At 47.2% G+C, this 16,049-nt stretch overlaps 1 protein-coding gene across 1 annotated transcript in view; it reads right to left on the bottom strand.

Annotated features, from left to right (window-relative positions):
• NRXN3 (neurexin 3) overlaps positions 1 to 16,049 on the bottom strand; it is a 1,627,094-nt gene that overhangs the window by 1,396,413 nt on the left and 214,632 nt on the right. Inside the window, exon 3 of the mRNA XM_064486155.1 lies at positions 11,071 to 12,473. Coding sequence (XP_064342225.1) covers positions 11,071 to 11,779 — 709 coding nt within the window. The 5' untranslated portion in view covers positions 11,780 to 12,473. The remainder of the gene's footprint in view (positions 1 to 11,070; positions 12,474 to 16,049) is intronic.

Genomic DNA, 16,049 nt, shown 5'->3' with positions numbered 1-16,049 from the left:
GGACTTGGCGAAGCTATGCATTCCATGGTCCAACAGCTCTCAGCATCTGAATTCTTCCTCTGTAGCTCTGATCCCTTCAACTCTCCAGCCCAGTATCCACTCCTTCCTCTACACGGCAGCTCTTCTGAAATCTGAGGGCAATTATCTTGTCCCTAGTGAGTCTCCTCTTCTCCAGGGAATCCACATGAGCTAATGGGGCCTCTCCATCTCCAGTGACAACAACGTGCCTGCCTCAAACAGCCATTCCACAAGCTTTTACATGGTCCCAGGCTGGCTGCTGTCTATAATTGTTACAGGAAACCATTGGCTTGTAAACAAACAAAAAAAGCCTTTCTCATCTGTCCTCAACTAGATCAAACCAAGTGGAATGTACATGTGTTTGACACAGATTCTTCAAAAACCGCCCCACAGCAAGCAGGCCACATTTTCTATTAACACAAGGCATTTCCAGTGGTGTCCCATGCCACTGTGGTCCAAGTCATAGCTGACTTCATTGATTAAATTATTAAACAGACATTATTGAGCTCACGTTCTTGGGAACCTGCATCCATCCATCACACGTTAGTGAGCACATGCATAGGTATGCATACAAAACATGAATGCATGCACATACATATACACAGAGTATGCTTTATTAAGGCCACAAACATTTACTGAGCACATGTTTTTTGTCTGATTCCAAAGACGTGCCATTTAGCAAACAAGCCTGTATGTGCATTAATTAACGAAGGGAAACACAGTCCTCCCTTGGTTTCTTGTCTTTAAGTTTTCAAAGAGAGTAACTCCTCCCATACACCCCTGCAACAGGAATCAGGAAACCCAGCTGAGCTACTGCAACTTGCACTGAGGATGTAAAAGTGAAAGGGAGCGAAAAGACACATTAAAATGTAGCCACTGGTTATATATTCTACGCAGGGAGAAAATAGCTCCAATCTGCATTAATACAAGGCTGAAAACTCAACATCAAGATGAGCAAACAGCAAAGTCCCCACAGCAACTAAAACCCAACCATCTTCCCACACGGCAATTACCACACAAGTATGTGAGAAGGTCATGCCCATTTCCTGCACGGGCACGCCATCCAGAGAGCCTGGCTGGACAATGGGGCTGCAGACTAGAAGTCGGTGACTCTGAGTACATTTTAAAGCTTGGACTCAAAATGATGTCCGTGGGCTTTGCTCTTAAAAGTAAACTATTTTAAGCCATGAATTATGAGACAAGTTCTCCTTTCTTTGCTGCAGTGTCAGTAAAATGACTGTCAATGGGGAGATGGCCAAGAGCCAAGACTAGCCTCATCCCCTTCAGGGTGCAGGAGGGGATTTGCTTGGCAGGTTTCCAGTCCATGCCAATGTGGGAGCAACATCTTCTAGCCCTGCCTAATCCTCTCTCTGGGAGACTTCTTCCCAACAGTGCCAAAAACATGGGCTACCCAAGGCAACTTGGCAGAATAGGAAGCATTTTTGAACAAGGCATGTGCTTCCAAGGCCAATGTCCAGGAATAGCTACTCAATACTACTTCATTTCATACTCTTTATTTTTTTTTTAAAGCATCCTGCTAGACTTTTTAGCAAAATCTTGATGTCTGTTGGGGAGTCTGACCCTGGCTACCACGATGGGTTTGTCAAGCAAATCCAACTCAATTCCATTTTCCTCTACTCCACAGCATTCTAGAACTTCTCATCTTATTGCCAAGCCATTAGAGATGTCCAGGGGGCTCTTTGGAAATTCAGAGATGCTGAAAAGCTGGCTGAATATGGGGAAAGATCGGACATCTTAAGGGGATGAAATGAGGCACAGATAATAGAGCTAGAGATGGGGCTAACCATGAATCTTTCAGAGTGCAAGCTCGCCAGGAACAAGATGACTGGAGCATGAATCACCTGCTTACATCAGAATCCCTTCCCACATCAATCCCTCCCACATTGTTTAAGATTAATCAGAAGCAGTCGATTTTAAATAACTCAGTGGTGTACATACTGTTAGTGCCATATTAGAGAATCCCTCACGAATTTTAGTTTGACACAAGGATTGATTCCTACAAAGCATCATCCAGAAATATTATGACCCACTCATCCCCCACACCCCCACATGGCCAATTGCAAAGGTCAGATTGCTTTCACTGGAATGAGGACCAGTGAGGAAGGGTCTGAGAAGCAGACTTTGGCCTGATGTAGGAAGAGCTCCCTAATGCTCAGCAGTGATCAGAGATACATTAGGATGACTTGAAAAGTACCAAGCCCCTGTCATTGCAGTTGACTCTGTTTTTTTGGGGGGGTATGGCGGGGGGGGGAGGTGAGAAGGGATGTTTTATACAGTGGAGAAGAGGATGGGAAATGAATAATTAAACCCAATGACGTTTAAAGTCCCCTCCAGTAATGTACAGCATAGTGACTACAGTTAATAATAATGTATTGCACATTTAAAAGTTGCTAAGAGAGCTGATCTTAAAAATTCTCATGATAGGGAAAAAATTTTGTAACTCTGTATGGTGATGGGTGTTAACTAGACTTATTGTGGAGATTATTTTGCAATATGTACAAATATCAAATCACTATGTTATATACCTGAAGCTAATATGTCAATTATGCCTCAATTAAAAAAAAAAAGTCCCCTCCAAATGTATTATCCCATGATTCTTCACCATGAACCCTGGTTTTCAGTGCATTACACAAGCAAAGCCATGACTAGAAGGCAATATAAATGTCTTGCTGTCCTCTACACGGGTCACAGGATCTGTTCTTCATCCCTCAGAGATGATTTCACTTCTCCCACACCCTCAGAGTCCCTCCACATTTCAGTGTGTCTCCTTAAAAGAAGAGTCTCATAGTACATTGCCTTAGCCTAAACTCAGCCTTGTCTTTCCTGACCTAGATCAAGCAAGTATGCTGGGGGATGACCATGAGTCTCTCAGAATCCCACAGGTGAGAAGCTTAACACTCTCGAGCCCGCCCTTCCTTATCCCCTTAGCTAAGGCTAACCATGTGAGAGACAGGACCCCTTCCCAAGAGGCAAGAAACCTGAGAGAATGAGGAGGAAGGAGGAGACTGTGTTTGCTGAGCCCTTTCCCACTGCTTAGACAACAGGGAAGAAATTTCAGCCTTGCCCATCCTCCTTGCAACAGGTTACTCATTTTCATTTGAAAGCAGTTTATTGAGTAAATGAGTTGTACATTCTCTCACTGCACTTTTCTACTCCATTCACACCTGGAGGAAAGGTTATGGAATTGCCTGGAACGCCCTGCCTCCTGGAGTGGAGACACCAAGCCCTAACTCTGCCAACAAACATGGGACTGTTGAGACTCTGGCCTCTAAGGACTTTGCACCAGCAAAAAAGACCACTTCAGGAGAACCAAATTCATAGGCAAGAGGCAAAAATGTCAGAAGAGGGTTGGATTCACAGAATTTCATGGAAAAACTTAAAGGAAAAGCTCCCCGAGACATCTCAGCTGCAAAGATGCCATACTTAAATAAGAGCCTGAGTAATACCAAAAGGATCCTACACACATTTCAAAGCTTAAACCAGGAGCTCCTCATTGCCTGCAGCTCGTGTCCCTGCCTTTCATTCATCTCCACCCTCTTTCGTCCCTTGAGCACCCTTCAGGAAAACAGTGTTCCCCCTGGAGGAGCTGAAAGCATTCACAATTTCTAGGCCCACTTGCAAATGTAAGTCTTATCACAGAGTGGAGCTGGGTAATTTGGATGACTATGAGATCAATTTGTTTTTAAAAGCTGCTGGTACTGGTTCCTGGGTTTAAAAAAATTTTTTTTTTTTTAACTTTGGAAAATACACTATTCAGAAACACTGTGGACAGCAGTGGAGGTTTGAGAGCAGATATAGATGATGACACATTTAAAGGGGCCCCATATTGCTTTTAAATAGGTCACTCAAAGACATCAGTTTCTGGAGAACAACAGCAGTAATGACAACCCACTGGCACTGTCAGCTCCCAAACAGATCACAGAGACAGGCCTGCAGAGCCACGCTTCTTCCCTCTCTCCTGTCAGCCACAGCCTGTCACCTGTAACCGAGCCGTGGCAAACCAAACATCCCAACTTCAGCTGAGAAATCTCAGGAGGGGCGCCGGGGTGCTCCCTCTGCTTAAACACCAGCTTGTTCCTCCAAATCTACAGCGAACATTTCTAAACACGTCTTCTCTCTGCCCACTGTCGATCCTGGATGTCCCCAGCTCCCACCACACCTGCCCAAATGATATTCCGCTATGCCTTCAGCCTCCCATCCGCCCTCTCCATGGCTCTTCCTGCCCCATTGGTGATGAAGTGAAGGGAAATGTGTCTGTGATGAAGGGTTGTAGGACACCTGGGGAATCACACACACACCCAAAGCAACATTGCTGTCCCCAGACAGCAACAAGTCATCTTAACAGAGGCAGATCCACAGAGGCAGGGGCCAGAAGCTTACGATACTGGAGATTCCTTAAGAAAAAAAAATCACAAACACAATATTAGATATGGGGCCCTGAAAGGGGCCCAGGCAAGTGAAAATATATGAAAGGTTGAGTTTTGTGGCAAATCTGCCTCTGTAATAACCACCCCCTTTGCCCCCAACACACACAGGAAAAGAGAAAAATAAACAGAGAGAGAAAGAGTTTGGTTTTATTATCTGGGAAGAGAGTCAGAAGGCAGCAGGAGAGCAGAGACAAGGAGTGTAAAAGATTAATCCAGGAGCCCCATCTTTTACCGCCAGCCCCAGGTGGGCTGCTGGGCACTTGCTGGTACCTGGGAAACCAAAGGTAAGTCTGAAGAGGTCTTGCTGTCCAGCGATGCTCCAGGGTGGGGCAGCTGTGCTCCCACTGCCTCGGGACCCACAGGTCCAATTCCCGGGCACTTCGTTTCAAGCCAGGGTCTTGAAGGTGGAAATCGCACACTCAGATTCATTCATTCTCTCTCACTCTTTCATATTCTCTCTTTCTCTCTGACTGGGAAGAGCAAGGCTCCCAGGACTAGCCAACCTCCTGCCCCAGGAGTTTGACATTTTGCTTATCATCAGCATCCAGGGAGGCAATGCTCCATTTCACGATGGAGACACAGGCCATTTGTGTTAATGAAGGGAGCCTAGGAGCAGAAATAAAATGCTATGTTGAGAATCTGGGCTCTCAAGTTCCACAGCCGCCTGCCAAATAGGCAGCAGCCCACCTGGCCCTCACCTGTCTACCCACAAGTTCAATGGCACCTTCAGCCTGGGTCTCCTCACCTATTCAGTGGGATGGTAAGGTCTGTCCTACCCACCTCGTCGGGATGCTATGGGGGCCAGAACACCACGTTTGCAGGCCAAGAGTTCTGAATACAGTCCAACGGGCACAACCATTGTCAGTGACCCCATGCTCCTAGGCAGGGGCAAAATGGTAATGAAACTGGATTCTATACCCTCCTGAAATTCCTCTCCTTTTCTCTCTGCCACCTTCCCAACTAGGATGAAGGAAAATGACACAGGTGGGGGTGGCTCAAAGGGAAGCGTCAAACCTTCTACGAAACCAAATTGACACAAAATTTGTTCTTACACCCACCATGTGGCCAACAGCCCAGAGTCAGGCCTCATTCTTTCCCAGAGACAATGCTGATAACTCTATACATTTCATCTCATTCCACGCTCTAAGCAACAACCTGACTGCTTTGCTGCAAGGCCGGATAACACAGTGGTTAAGAGTGCGGGGCTGTGGGGCCAGACTTCTTAGACAGGAAGTCCAGCTCTGACCCTAATGAGCAGTGTGACCTTGGAGGAGTTATTCACCCTTCGGTAAGCTTCCTTATCTACAAAATTAGAATAATAATAGTGTTTCAAGAATGGTTCTTTGGGTCACAAGAGCGAACACAGAGCAGGCAAGGAGTGAGTGCCCTGCGACTATAAACTGCTGTTGTTATTACTGAAGAGGATGCTGAAGCTTCCAAAACCTTCTCCAAAGACAGACAACATGTAAGTGGACAAGCCTAGATTCAAATCCAGCTCCTTTCCCACTCCTGAAGCCATGCTCTTAACCACCACACTAAGCCTTGTTCAAGTTTTAAATTTCTCTGCTCCTCAGTTTTCTCATCTGCAAAATAGGGCTAGTTACTGATATCAACTGCACGGGCATGTTGTGAGGACTAGAGGAGACAAGGCTTTAATATAAAGCTCCTAGGATGCCAGGCACATGGTGGTACTCAATAATAGTAATAATAATATCATCATTATCTTTGTCTCAGGAAGGGAACCCCATCGTCAGAGCCCTGCCCCACAGCCTCTCATGCCATGTCTACCTCTGGGGCCTCGCTGCTCTGGACGGACACCATGAGGGCCAGTGATTACAAGGCAGTAGACTTCGCTGGGAAGGGCATGTTGGTCCCGTCCCCCAAGCACAGCCCACACCCACCTCTTCTGTCCTGTGAAGGAGGGAGAAGACCTCACTGAGGGCAGCTGTTCCCTGAGCTGGAAACCTCCCTGGGACAGCCTGCAAAGGGAGATAGGGGACTTGAAGACGATTAGCCCCCAGCACTGGGCCTGCAGTGTCTCATTACCAAATGCAAATGCAAGTTCACTGCTGCTTGAAGGTTCCTGGCAAAATGCCTGCCTGACCCTCAACTCTGCTGAATCTGGATTGAAGTATTATCCAAGGCCCACCCGCTTTGCAGCCAGCAGCTGGTGTGCAGGCCGTGCGAAGGGAGAAGGCTGCTCTCACCCCACTGAAGGGGGGACAAGAAAGAAGGGTCTTATTCCTTTAAAGGAGGCAGAGATGCTATGGGGGTGGGGGGGGGGTTAAAAAAAATTGCTCTTCCCTTGCAGTTAAAAGAGGGATAATTGGAGCAAGCGGCAGGCGGCTGCTCTGCCATTTAGCATACAGCATACCCAGGAAATCTCGCTGGGTAATCAGGAGGAGAGGAGGAGAAAGGAGCAATCAGACCCCTATTCAGGCTCGTTTAGCGACAGCCCCTGCTGGCTGGCTGGCTGGGCTGGTGGAGAGCTGGGGCTGGTCCTAATGCCTAATGCCAGGTGGGAAATCAAGTCTCAGAAGCAGCAGTCCTCCCTGCTTCTGCGCTACTGTCTCCATACCAGGGGGGAGGATTCTGAAAGGAGTTAGCCTTTACTCTCTGATTACTTACCCCTCCCTGCCCCCCTCCTAGGCCATTTGGAGTTGACACAGATTAGGAACAAAGCCACGTTACTATTCTAGCAGGAGATGCAATGGGGAGTGGGAGGGGAGACGACTGTATATTTAAGCAAGTGCCCAAAACAGGAGGATCCAGCTGAGGCAACCATTGGTCCCTGTACTACAGCATCCGATGTCTTGGCCCTTGGTAAAGACTCAGGGATAAGCGACTACTCTTGGAATACTATTCCATCCTAGTTCTGGCTTTGAGAAATGGGGAAAGAGACACAAGATTCTCAATAAAAAGAAAACTAACTGAAATTCACTTTCAGGAAGGCATACCAGGGCCACACAGTGGTGTTGAGCCATCAATCAAACCAACCTGAGTAGGATGTCAGCTTCAGACAGCAGGAGGGATGGGGGATGGGAGGCTAGTGGGAACCACACAACAGTGTGCTTATAATAAAATTCTGGCCCCTGTCACCCACACCCACCTCTGTACTTCACTGGAGGATCCTGACACCGGAAAACTTAACAGCTGAGACTCAAGGCAAGCAGCTTTGGGTCCGGGCGCCTGCCCAAGTCAGCAGGAAAAGATAGCAGACAATGAAGTAACATTTTTTTTTTTTTTTTTTGCCAAATGAATAGGACCTCATGTCTCTTCACTGAATTAACCTAAAAACATGGGCACACAAATGGTATGTAACATAGGTAGAGCCAGTAATAAGATGTGGGGGTAGAGATCAACCTGTGAAAGTGTCCCCATCTTTCCTTAGCCCCATCCCACCTGCAGCAGGCTGACTCCGTGCTAAATGAGCTCTTCAGGGAAAGTGGTACTGAAATTTATATACCTTGGCAGTGAATCAATTCTTCAGGGCCATAAGATTGTTGAGAAATTCAATACATGCACATTCATAACTAAGAATGTTTTTAAAATAAACTCGTTTAAACTCATTTCAAGGTAATGATGAGCTTCCAATGACCCATGAGGGGGATGCTCTCTGGAAGGAGCTGGGGACACCTCTTTCACCCGGTGAGCTTCAGGGATACCCATAACAGGACAGACTGGGCTAAACAGAAAAAGCAAAGTGGGTATGGTCTACCATACGTAGCTTGACTATATTCCAAACCAGATATGCATAATTTTAAAGTCATTTTAGGCAAGATTAAAAGTCAACTTGAATAAATCTGAAGTTGAGCACCAAACATTTTATTTATAAACGTAACACCTAGAAGTAAAAATCTGGGACCTCTTCTCCCTCCATCACATGCCAGAACATTCAATGTGACCATTCATTGGGTTGTCAGTCTTGGAATGAAGTTTTCCCAAGTAGGCTGTGTGGGGTTCAGTCTGCAGCCAGAGCCAATAGCCTTTCACCACAGGAAGGGGAAGGTAACACATCCATACTCGTCCCCTAGGCCCAGCTTTCCCACAGCAACTGTCTCCAGTGTCTTGTGGGTCTTACCTAGAAAAAGTACCCAACAAGGGATCAAAATAGCCCAGAGCACATAGAAGAGAGGGGCCTATCCGTGCATTCTTCCCAGGGTGCAGGATGGAGACATTCTGGCGCCAGTGAGGCATGGAAAGTCAGACGAGCCAAACAAACATCAACACCGCCAGCATGCTGGAAGCTAATGGACCACAGAGAGCGCCTCCAACAGGCCCTGACCACATCCATCTGAAGCTGCAGGAGCTCTCCCAGCATTTCCTGCTCTTGAACTACTAAAGCATGAAGTACAAATGGGTCTTCCATGCTGAGTGCAAACTCTCACACAACCAAATGGCAGGGCCCATCATGCAAAGTGGGACCATCAGGTGCCTGGTACACAGGATCCACTACTGGGAGTAAGTCCCCCCTTTCAGCTCTGTGACATGTGCAATTTAAAATGGAGGAGGGGGAGGGAATGGATGCAGCCTCACGACACACTTCACACTATCTGTGGGACAATGGGTGGGCATTTGTTTAGGCTGCTTATCTTGTTTTATGCAGAGCTGCTTGACACTTGGCAGCTGCTGTGACTTTTGTTCCTTCATATTTTACAGGTGAATTTTTCCTGCCTACTCTAAAAATCAACTATGTGTAGAGAGAACGTGTATTTTCTAAAGCACTGAAATCCATTTTTGTGATTGATCATAATAACAATTATCAGGGTCAACAGGCAGCAAGTCGCCAACAGTAAATTCTGGTACCTCCCCCAATATCCGCCCTCACCTCAACTTTTGCACTGCTTCAAACCAACCACGTGTTAGTTACTACAGAGTTGCTTTACTCTATTTATGTATCAGGAGAATAAATGAGCCGTGCTGTGTGTTTGTCTTCTACAGATAGAGGTATCAATCCATAGCCATGAATGAGCTGAACCCTACAGAAAGAATTATTATTAAAACATACGTACTATATTTAGCTATTAAAAGACTGACTGCCTATCATCTGCTTCAAAGAAATTCCACTGCAGACCACAAACACACACACACACACACATCCAAACTAAACCAAAAAAAGAGACAGAAAAGAAATTGTATACATATACAGTATAGAGATTCTTCCTGCAGAAAACTGCTGATCAAAACCTGCCCAGAGGAAATGAGTTCTTTTTAAAAACAAAAAATGCAATCAGGGATAATCAGCAAGTTAACAACACACTTGCAAACACCCTGGTCCCTAGAAAGGAAGAATGCCAGCTTTCACTGCAAGTTCTGAGAACAGAACAGATCCTTTGGGCAAAGGAGAGAACAAGTGATCATGTCAGCGTCTTCAGGCAGAACTTCCTCCAAAGCCAAGAAGCTTTGGAACAGCAGTCAACTCCAGAAGGCACCTACTTGTGGTAAGTGCTTCAATAACCACATTCCCAAAGTGGCTGTGTGGGCTGGGGTTGCCTCTGCCCCTCTTCCCCACCCCTTCTTCCAGTGGGTTCAGTGGGGAAAAAGAGAAGCCAGAAAAGGACAATGTGCACAACCTGTGTCTCCCTCTCCCGCAGCCCACCCACAGGAAGGGACGTATGATACCCAAACCAGAAGAAAGAAGTGGTGGAGACCCAGGAAGCATTCTTGCAATAGCCCATACTTGACCTACAAGGAGGCTTTCAACAAGATTCCCAAAGTGTTGTAGTCTCCAGCATGTATCACCTGTGAAATAAACTTTGTTTTTATTTTTAAAAATTTAATACCTACCAGTTGCCAAAGTTCGTATCAACCACAACCTGCTTTAGGGATTGGGCTGTTCAGGGGAAGTTTGAGGAACACCTGCAGACACAATTTTAATCACAAATCCCAAGGCAGGGAGTGCTCACCTGAATGAAGAGATCCTGGGAGACAGACTTAGACACTCATCTGGCCCCACCCACCTGGCTTCCCTCAACCTGTAGGTTTCCAACCTTTCCTGCACAGTGGAATAACCTGGGGAGATTTAAAAACATACCAATGCTTGAACTGGTCCAGGGTGTGGCCCAAGAGTCTTTTAATTGCCCTAGGTAATCCTAACATGCAGCCAAGGCTGAGAACCACTGTGCTGCCTGCAACTATCCCACCACCTCCAGGAAGAGACCAGCTTGAGACAGTGACACAAACATGTCTAGGGGAACCCAGTGCTTAATTCAAAGAGGATGGGAGGAAATGTAACTTCCTTGCCTCTTCCTCATCCCAAACTCCCAACATACACACTCATATGGTTACTTTGTCACTTCAACAGTTCCTCCTCCTGAAATCTAGGCCTTTACTGAGTCTAGGAGTCCAGGAATCTGGATTCTAAGTATTTAACAAAGTCAGTCTCTGTGCCTTCCTACACCACCCTGCAGACACCTTCCAGAAGACTGTGGGAGCAGGGGCACAGCTAAAGGGCTGGGTTTACAGCAGAGCCAAACGTGGACCTGTAGTCCATCTACCCTCTTTCTTCTTTGTACTAAAGGATAGGGCCGGCTTCCATCAGGGGTCCTTACCCAACCCAGTGGGTGGGCCTCTAGCAATAGTGGGATAGGGAAGAGGGCCTTACCTTCTGAGCAGAGCTTGCCACCATAGCCGGTGGTAGAACAGTCACAGGTGGGGTGGCCATCCAGGAGAAAGCAGATCCCACCGTTTTCACAGGGACGCTCACCGCAGGGTCCCTCCGCATCCAACTGGACTCCCTGGCTCCCCAGAAGCCGAGGCTCTGAGTTGCCATACTTGAGATCCAGGATTAATCCCTTGAAGCCAGGTATGGCCTGTACTCCATCGAGGGTCAGGGCGGAAGGTCGTATGTCTGCGGGCACTCCGCCGAGGAACAAGTCACTGACCACATCCATGTAGGGCCGCTGGGGCTGCAGCTCCCCAGACTGGCCCTCGCCATCAAGCACCAATGCCGTCCGCAGGCGGTCACGGCTCACCATGAGGAAGTGCCAGCTGCTGTCATTCACCTGTTTGTTGGACAGCACGGCGGTCTCGGCACAGTCCATGCTGAAGCGAAGCTGCACTCGGCCATCCACCAGGGAGAGACAGAGGAAGTCGCAGACGCCGCCGTCGTCCAGGTAGAGGAGCAGCCCCGTGGAGACGTTGGTCTTGAACTGGAAGCTCAGGTCACTGCGTGTGCTGGCATCCCAGCGGAGGTAGCGGGCCCACTGGTTGGGGAGGCCCATGAACTCAAGACCCAGGCAGAGCCCCAGCAGGGACCCCAGCAGGACGCTCATCTTCAGGGTGAAGAAAACTGAGTGCACGGAGAAGCTCATGGTGGCTGCTGGGACCAAGCCCGGAGGAGCAGACAGGCAGGGAACAGCTCTCAGGGGACGATCCCCCTTTGCAGTGGAAGGGAGCGAGGAAGAGGAGACAGGTGGGGGGACAGAGAGCACACAAGAGGAAGGAGGCACACACACAAGTGTCGAGAGGATGAGGAAGGAGGAAAGTGAACAAGAAAGCCCCAGATGGGCACACGAACAAGAAATTCAAAAGAGACAGGAGGGACAGCAGTAAAAGAGGACAACCAGGTGGGGCAAGTGAGGGTGTAGAGTGAGGAGCAAAGTGTCTTTCTCCAAGAATAGATCTCAGCTATCCATGTGGATCCGGAGGCCTTGCTTCAAGAAGGAGAAAGTGCACGGCGGGTGGGAGCCTTCAGCAACGCACTCCTCCCAACGGACCCCCGAACACCCCAGCCAGGGTGGCTGGGGAGAGGGCTGGGGTTGGGGGGGCCGTGATGGAGGAGGAGTGAACAGTCAGGTGAGCCAGGTGAAAAGTAGAAACTAGCCAAGGACCAGTCCTGAAGGTCTACCTCCTAGCAGCAGGAGGCTGCAGGGAAGGAGGCAGCCGGAAGCTGAGTGCTCAGGCAGAGCAGGGCCTGGGGCACAGCGGAAGCAGGCTCAGGCTTCATGGTGCGGGCCAGAGGCAGTCCTGCCCATTACCTGCCTCCCAGGACTGCAGAGAAAAGACCTGCAGGAAGAAGGAGATGAAGATTAGGGCCTGTGTCAGGAAAATATTGCATCCTATTTCACAAATATTGATGGAGTGCTGATTGCAAGCCAGGCTATCCTAGTGATTCCCAGGACACTTGGTGCCTCAAACAGGAGGGAGGGCCCGGGTTCCTCCAGAACTGCTTTAGGACCCTGTGCTCAGCTCCTAATGATACACTCAGTTTTCCCGTATGCAAAAATAGTATAAAACCCCCAAAGCCATATCAGCACATTTTTGCAATGTTCATATCACGGGGTTACGTAGCCAAAATTTATTTTTAAGATAAGTGCTAACATTTTATACATTTAAACACACACAGACAATTTTAACTTATTTACCTATTAAAAGACATGAAATTGACACTTTTTTATTTTTATTTTTTTAGATTTTTCTTTTTTGTTTGACAATACAATATTTGGTGTTAGGCAGCCTAAGACAGATCCTCACCTTTGAATTTTTGAAAGAAATATTTATAGGAACCAGTGAAAATAAATTAGAAGATGAGTAATGAGCAAAAAAAAAAACCCCACTCATCTCTTACCTCATGTTGGGGAAAAGATCATATAGAAAAAAATAGGTGCTGAGAGGCTTTAAAAAAAGGCTGAATTTGAATCCTAGTACTTGTATGTGGAACTTGGAACAAATTTCTTAACCTATTTGAGCTCCTATTTTCTCATTTGTAAAGTAGAGAAAATAATAGCCTCTTTCCAGGGTTGGAGAGAAGATGCAATGAGATCATGTATTGGAACATTCTAGTATGAGGCTATATACATACTAGATGATCAATAAATACTACCTTCCGCCATTCCTTATTTCTAGGCAGGAAGGGATGAGAAGAGGGGTTTTTGATGTATTTCTGTGTACGTGTGAGAGTGTATGTCTGTGGAGCAGGGACAGTATATTAAAATGCACATTTTTTTTTAAATTAAAAAGCTACAGAATGGACAACAAATGAATAGTTAAGGAACGTCACAAACCTAGAGCATCTTACATGTGTCTTATTCTGGTTAGAAATGCACCAGCACCCAGTCAAGTGGGTGACCTGTTTTCTAAAGACAGACTCTGGCCCATACAGCTGAGTGGAGACCTCTCTTCACATGAGAGCCTGTAATTTCCAAGAGCTATGCAAGTTGCTGTTTACTCATTGGCATATTTGATAATTCACCATGGTCTCTGTCAGACCATTACTGTCCACTGTATTTATATGACTGCATTAGCAAAGCTAGTTATTACTCCTGCTTCAAAGAGGAAAACAGTTTCTCACACAGGAACGAACATCTATTTTCACTGAACAAACAAACCCAGCCAACAAGAGGCTGATTAAATCCATAAGGAAAGCCTCTGTTCTATAAAAGTTCTTGTCCACACAGTGTTTTCCAAAGTGTGGCACGGGCACCTCCGGGGTGCAGGGAATGCTTAACTGGAGCTTGGGCAGAGCAGTGTGGAGGTACCAATTCATATGAGCTTGTGAGAACCAACTGTTGGAATTTCAGCAATTTTTGAGCTGGTTGATGACAATTTAGTAGCATAAAATCAACTATGGTAGGAGTATTTACACCACAGAAATAGGCAAACACCATAAATCAGAATCTTGAGAAGATGAGATTTAAGGAAAGCCTTGAAAGAGGGTGAGAGAATTAGCCACATAAGTATCTGGGAATCACGTTCAAGAAGTAATAGTGCAAAGGCCTTGAGGCTGGAGCAGGCTGGTATGTTTGAAGAACAGCAAGGATGCTGGTGCTGTTAGAATGGAGTGGGTGGAAGACATGAAGCCAGAGCTGGGTATCAGATGGCTAGATGATGAGACATGACCTAATCTCTAAGGATGTGATTGTTATATGAAATGAGTTATGCCAGCCAATCAAGGCAAAAGGCAACATGCCAGAGGAGAGAGGAAACCCTTGTTTCAAAAAGAGGATTCTTCTGGTCCCAACATCTGCCATGTCTACATATTTTTTAATCAAAATTTTGAAAAGGGGCTCCTTTCAGAGAATGTGCTCAGAGGACATCTGCTCCCCTGCCCTCCCCCTCCCTAGTCACTCATTTGATTTAGAAGAGTCAGGAGGAAGGCAGGCGTGAGCACAAAGAACAAGTCTCTCCAAAGGAGTATCCCAAGCCAGGAGACACTGATGAGCCGAGAATGTAAGAAATCACATGGTACCTCTTGGAGCCCACGGTATGTGAGCCCCAGAGGCTTCAGAAAGTGTTTTCTCAGTGACACTGCCCTGGCTACTGCACATCCCTCTCCAGTCCCCATCTTGCCAGATTAGACCAAGGAGTCCAGCTGACAGGCAAGGCCCAGGCTCAGGTGGCTAAATCCAGTGGGACCCTCGGTGGGAGGCAAGGACATCCAGAGGAAGGCCCAGTGTTAGGGATGAGCAGGGACATGGGAGTCACTCTAAATGGATATCCCCAGAAGTTTTCAGACTGGTCTAGATGATCAACTCACCTTGGGGCCTCTGAAAGTCACTTATGTGACTACAGAAATTAAATGACTTGCTCAATTCAATCTACTTACTGAGCTCCAATTCATTCCAGCCACTCCTGGATCAAAGCAGAATAAGACAGTTCTTGTCTTCAGGGGTGTCACAAAATAGTGGGGCAAGTGTACTTTAGAGACACAAAGCACAGTAATAAAAAGTCCATGCTCTGGAAGTTCCATGGGAAGCTCCCTGTGGGTACAAACTGCCTCACCATGGTGCCTGCCACAGGGCCTTGGCATGGAGTGGGAAGTCAGGAAACATGTACAGAAAGAATGAACAGTAAAAATAGAATCGGAAGAGCATCCCGGTGGATCATTTGACTTCCGTTCCATGCGGTGGCCTCCACACCACCCCACATTGCACAGCAGCAGGCCAGTGCTGGAGAGACCAATGTACCTGTGCCTGCACTGTGGGGAATCAAAAAGGTTGACAGGAAAACCAAGCCTTCTTTCCCACAGGTACTAGGTAGAATCTGATTTCAGGGCTTGTAACATCAGAATTGGGTTAATCTAGATTTGACCCCTATGGTCCACCCACATTCTCTCCCATAGCCCATTTATTTCTTTCTTGCACTGGACATTCCCATGGCCTCTAAGAAATTCCCTCAGTGGCCCAGCCAAAAGCTAAAGATGACCTTACATTAAATATCACAGGCTTCCAGCTAACTGCCCCAGGCATTTACCCTTTAGCTATCTTTAGCCCTCATGCAGGGCTGTGACAGCCTCAAGAAATGGGGAAATGGGAGCCAGGAGCCTGCTCCACCTGTTCAGCCAACCACCACCCTCTCCTGAGCCACAGGAGGGCCCAGGCAGCCACAGGTGCAGGTGCTTTGCTCCAGTGCCTGCATGGAGGGCCCGGGCTGGTGCAGAAGCTCAAAATGCTCATCTGCTGTGTGAGAATCTAGCCGGAGAGGGGAAGTGAGTGACATTATCTAATTGCCAGCTAATTTACATAATTATCCAATGGCACATTTCTTATGTAGGGTTAACATCTTTGCAAATGTCTTACGATCGGCTGCTTAGGAGGCAGGGGGCCCCCACACAACTCCAACATGTGGGCTATTTGCCACCAG

This window comes from Camelus dromedarius, chromosome 5 (genome assembly GCF_036321535.1).
Source record: "Camelus dromedarius isolate mCamDro1 chromosome 5, mCamDro1.pat, whole genome shotgun sequence".
Lineage (NCBI taxonomy): Eukaryota > Metazoa > Chordata > Mammalia > Artiodactyla > Camelidae > Camelus > Camelus dromedarius.
The sequence above is the reverse complement of the archived record's forward strand: the minus strand, read 5'-3'. Positions and strand labels throughout refer to the sequence as shown.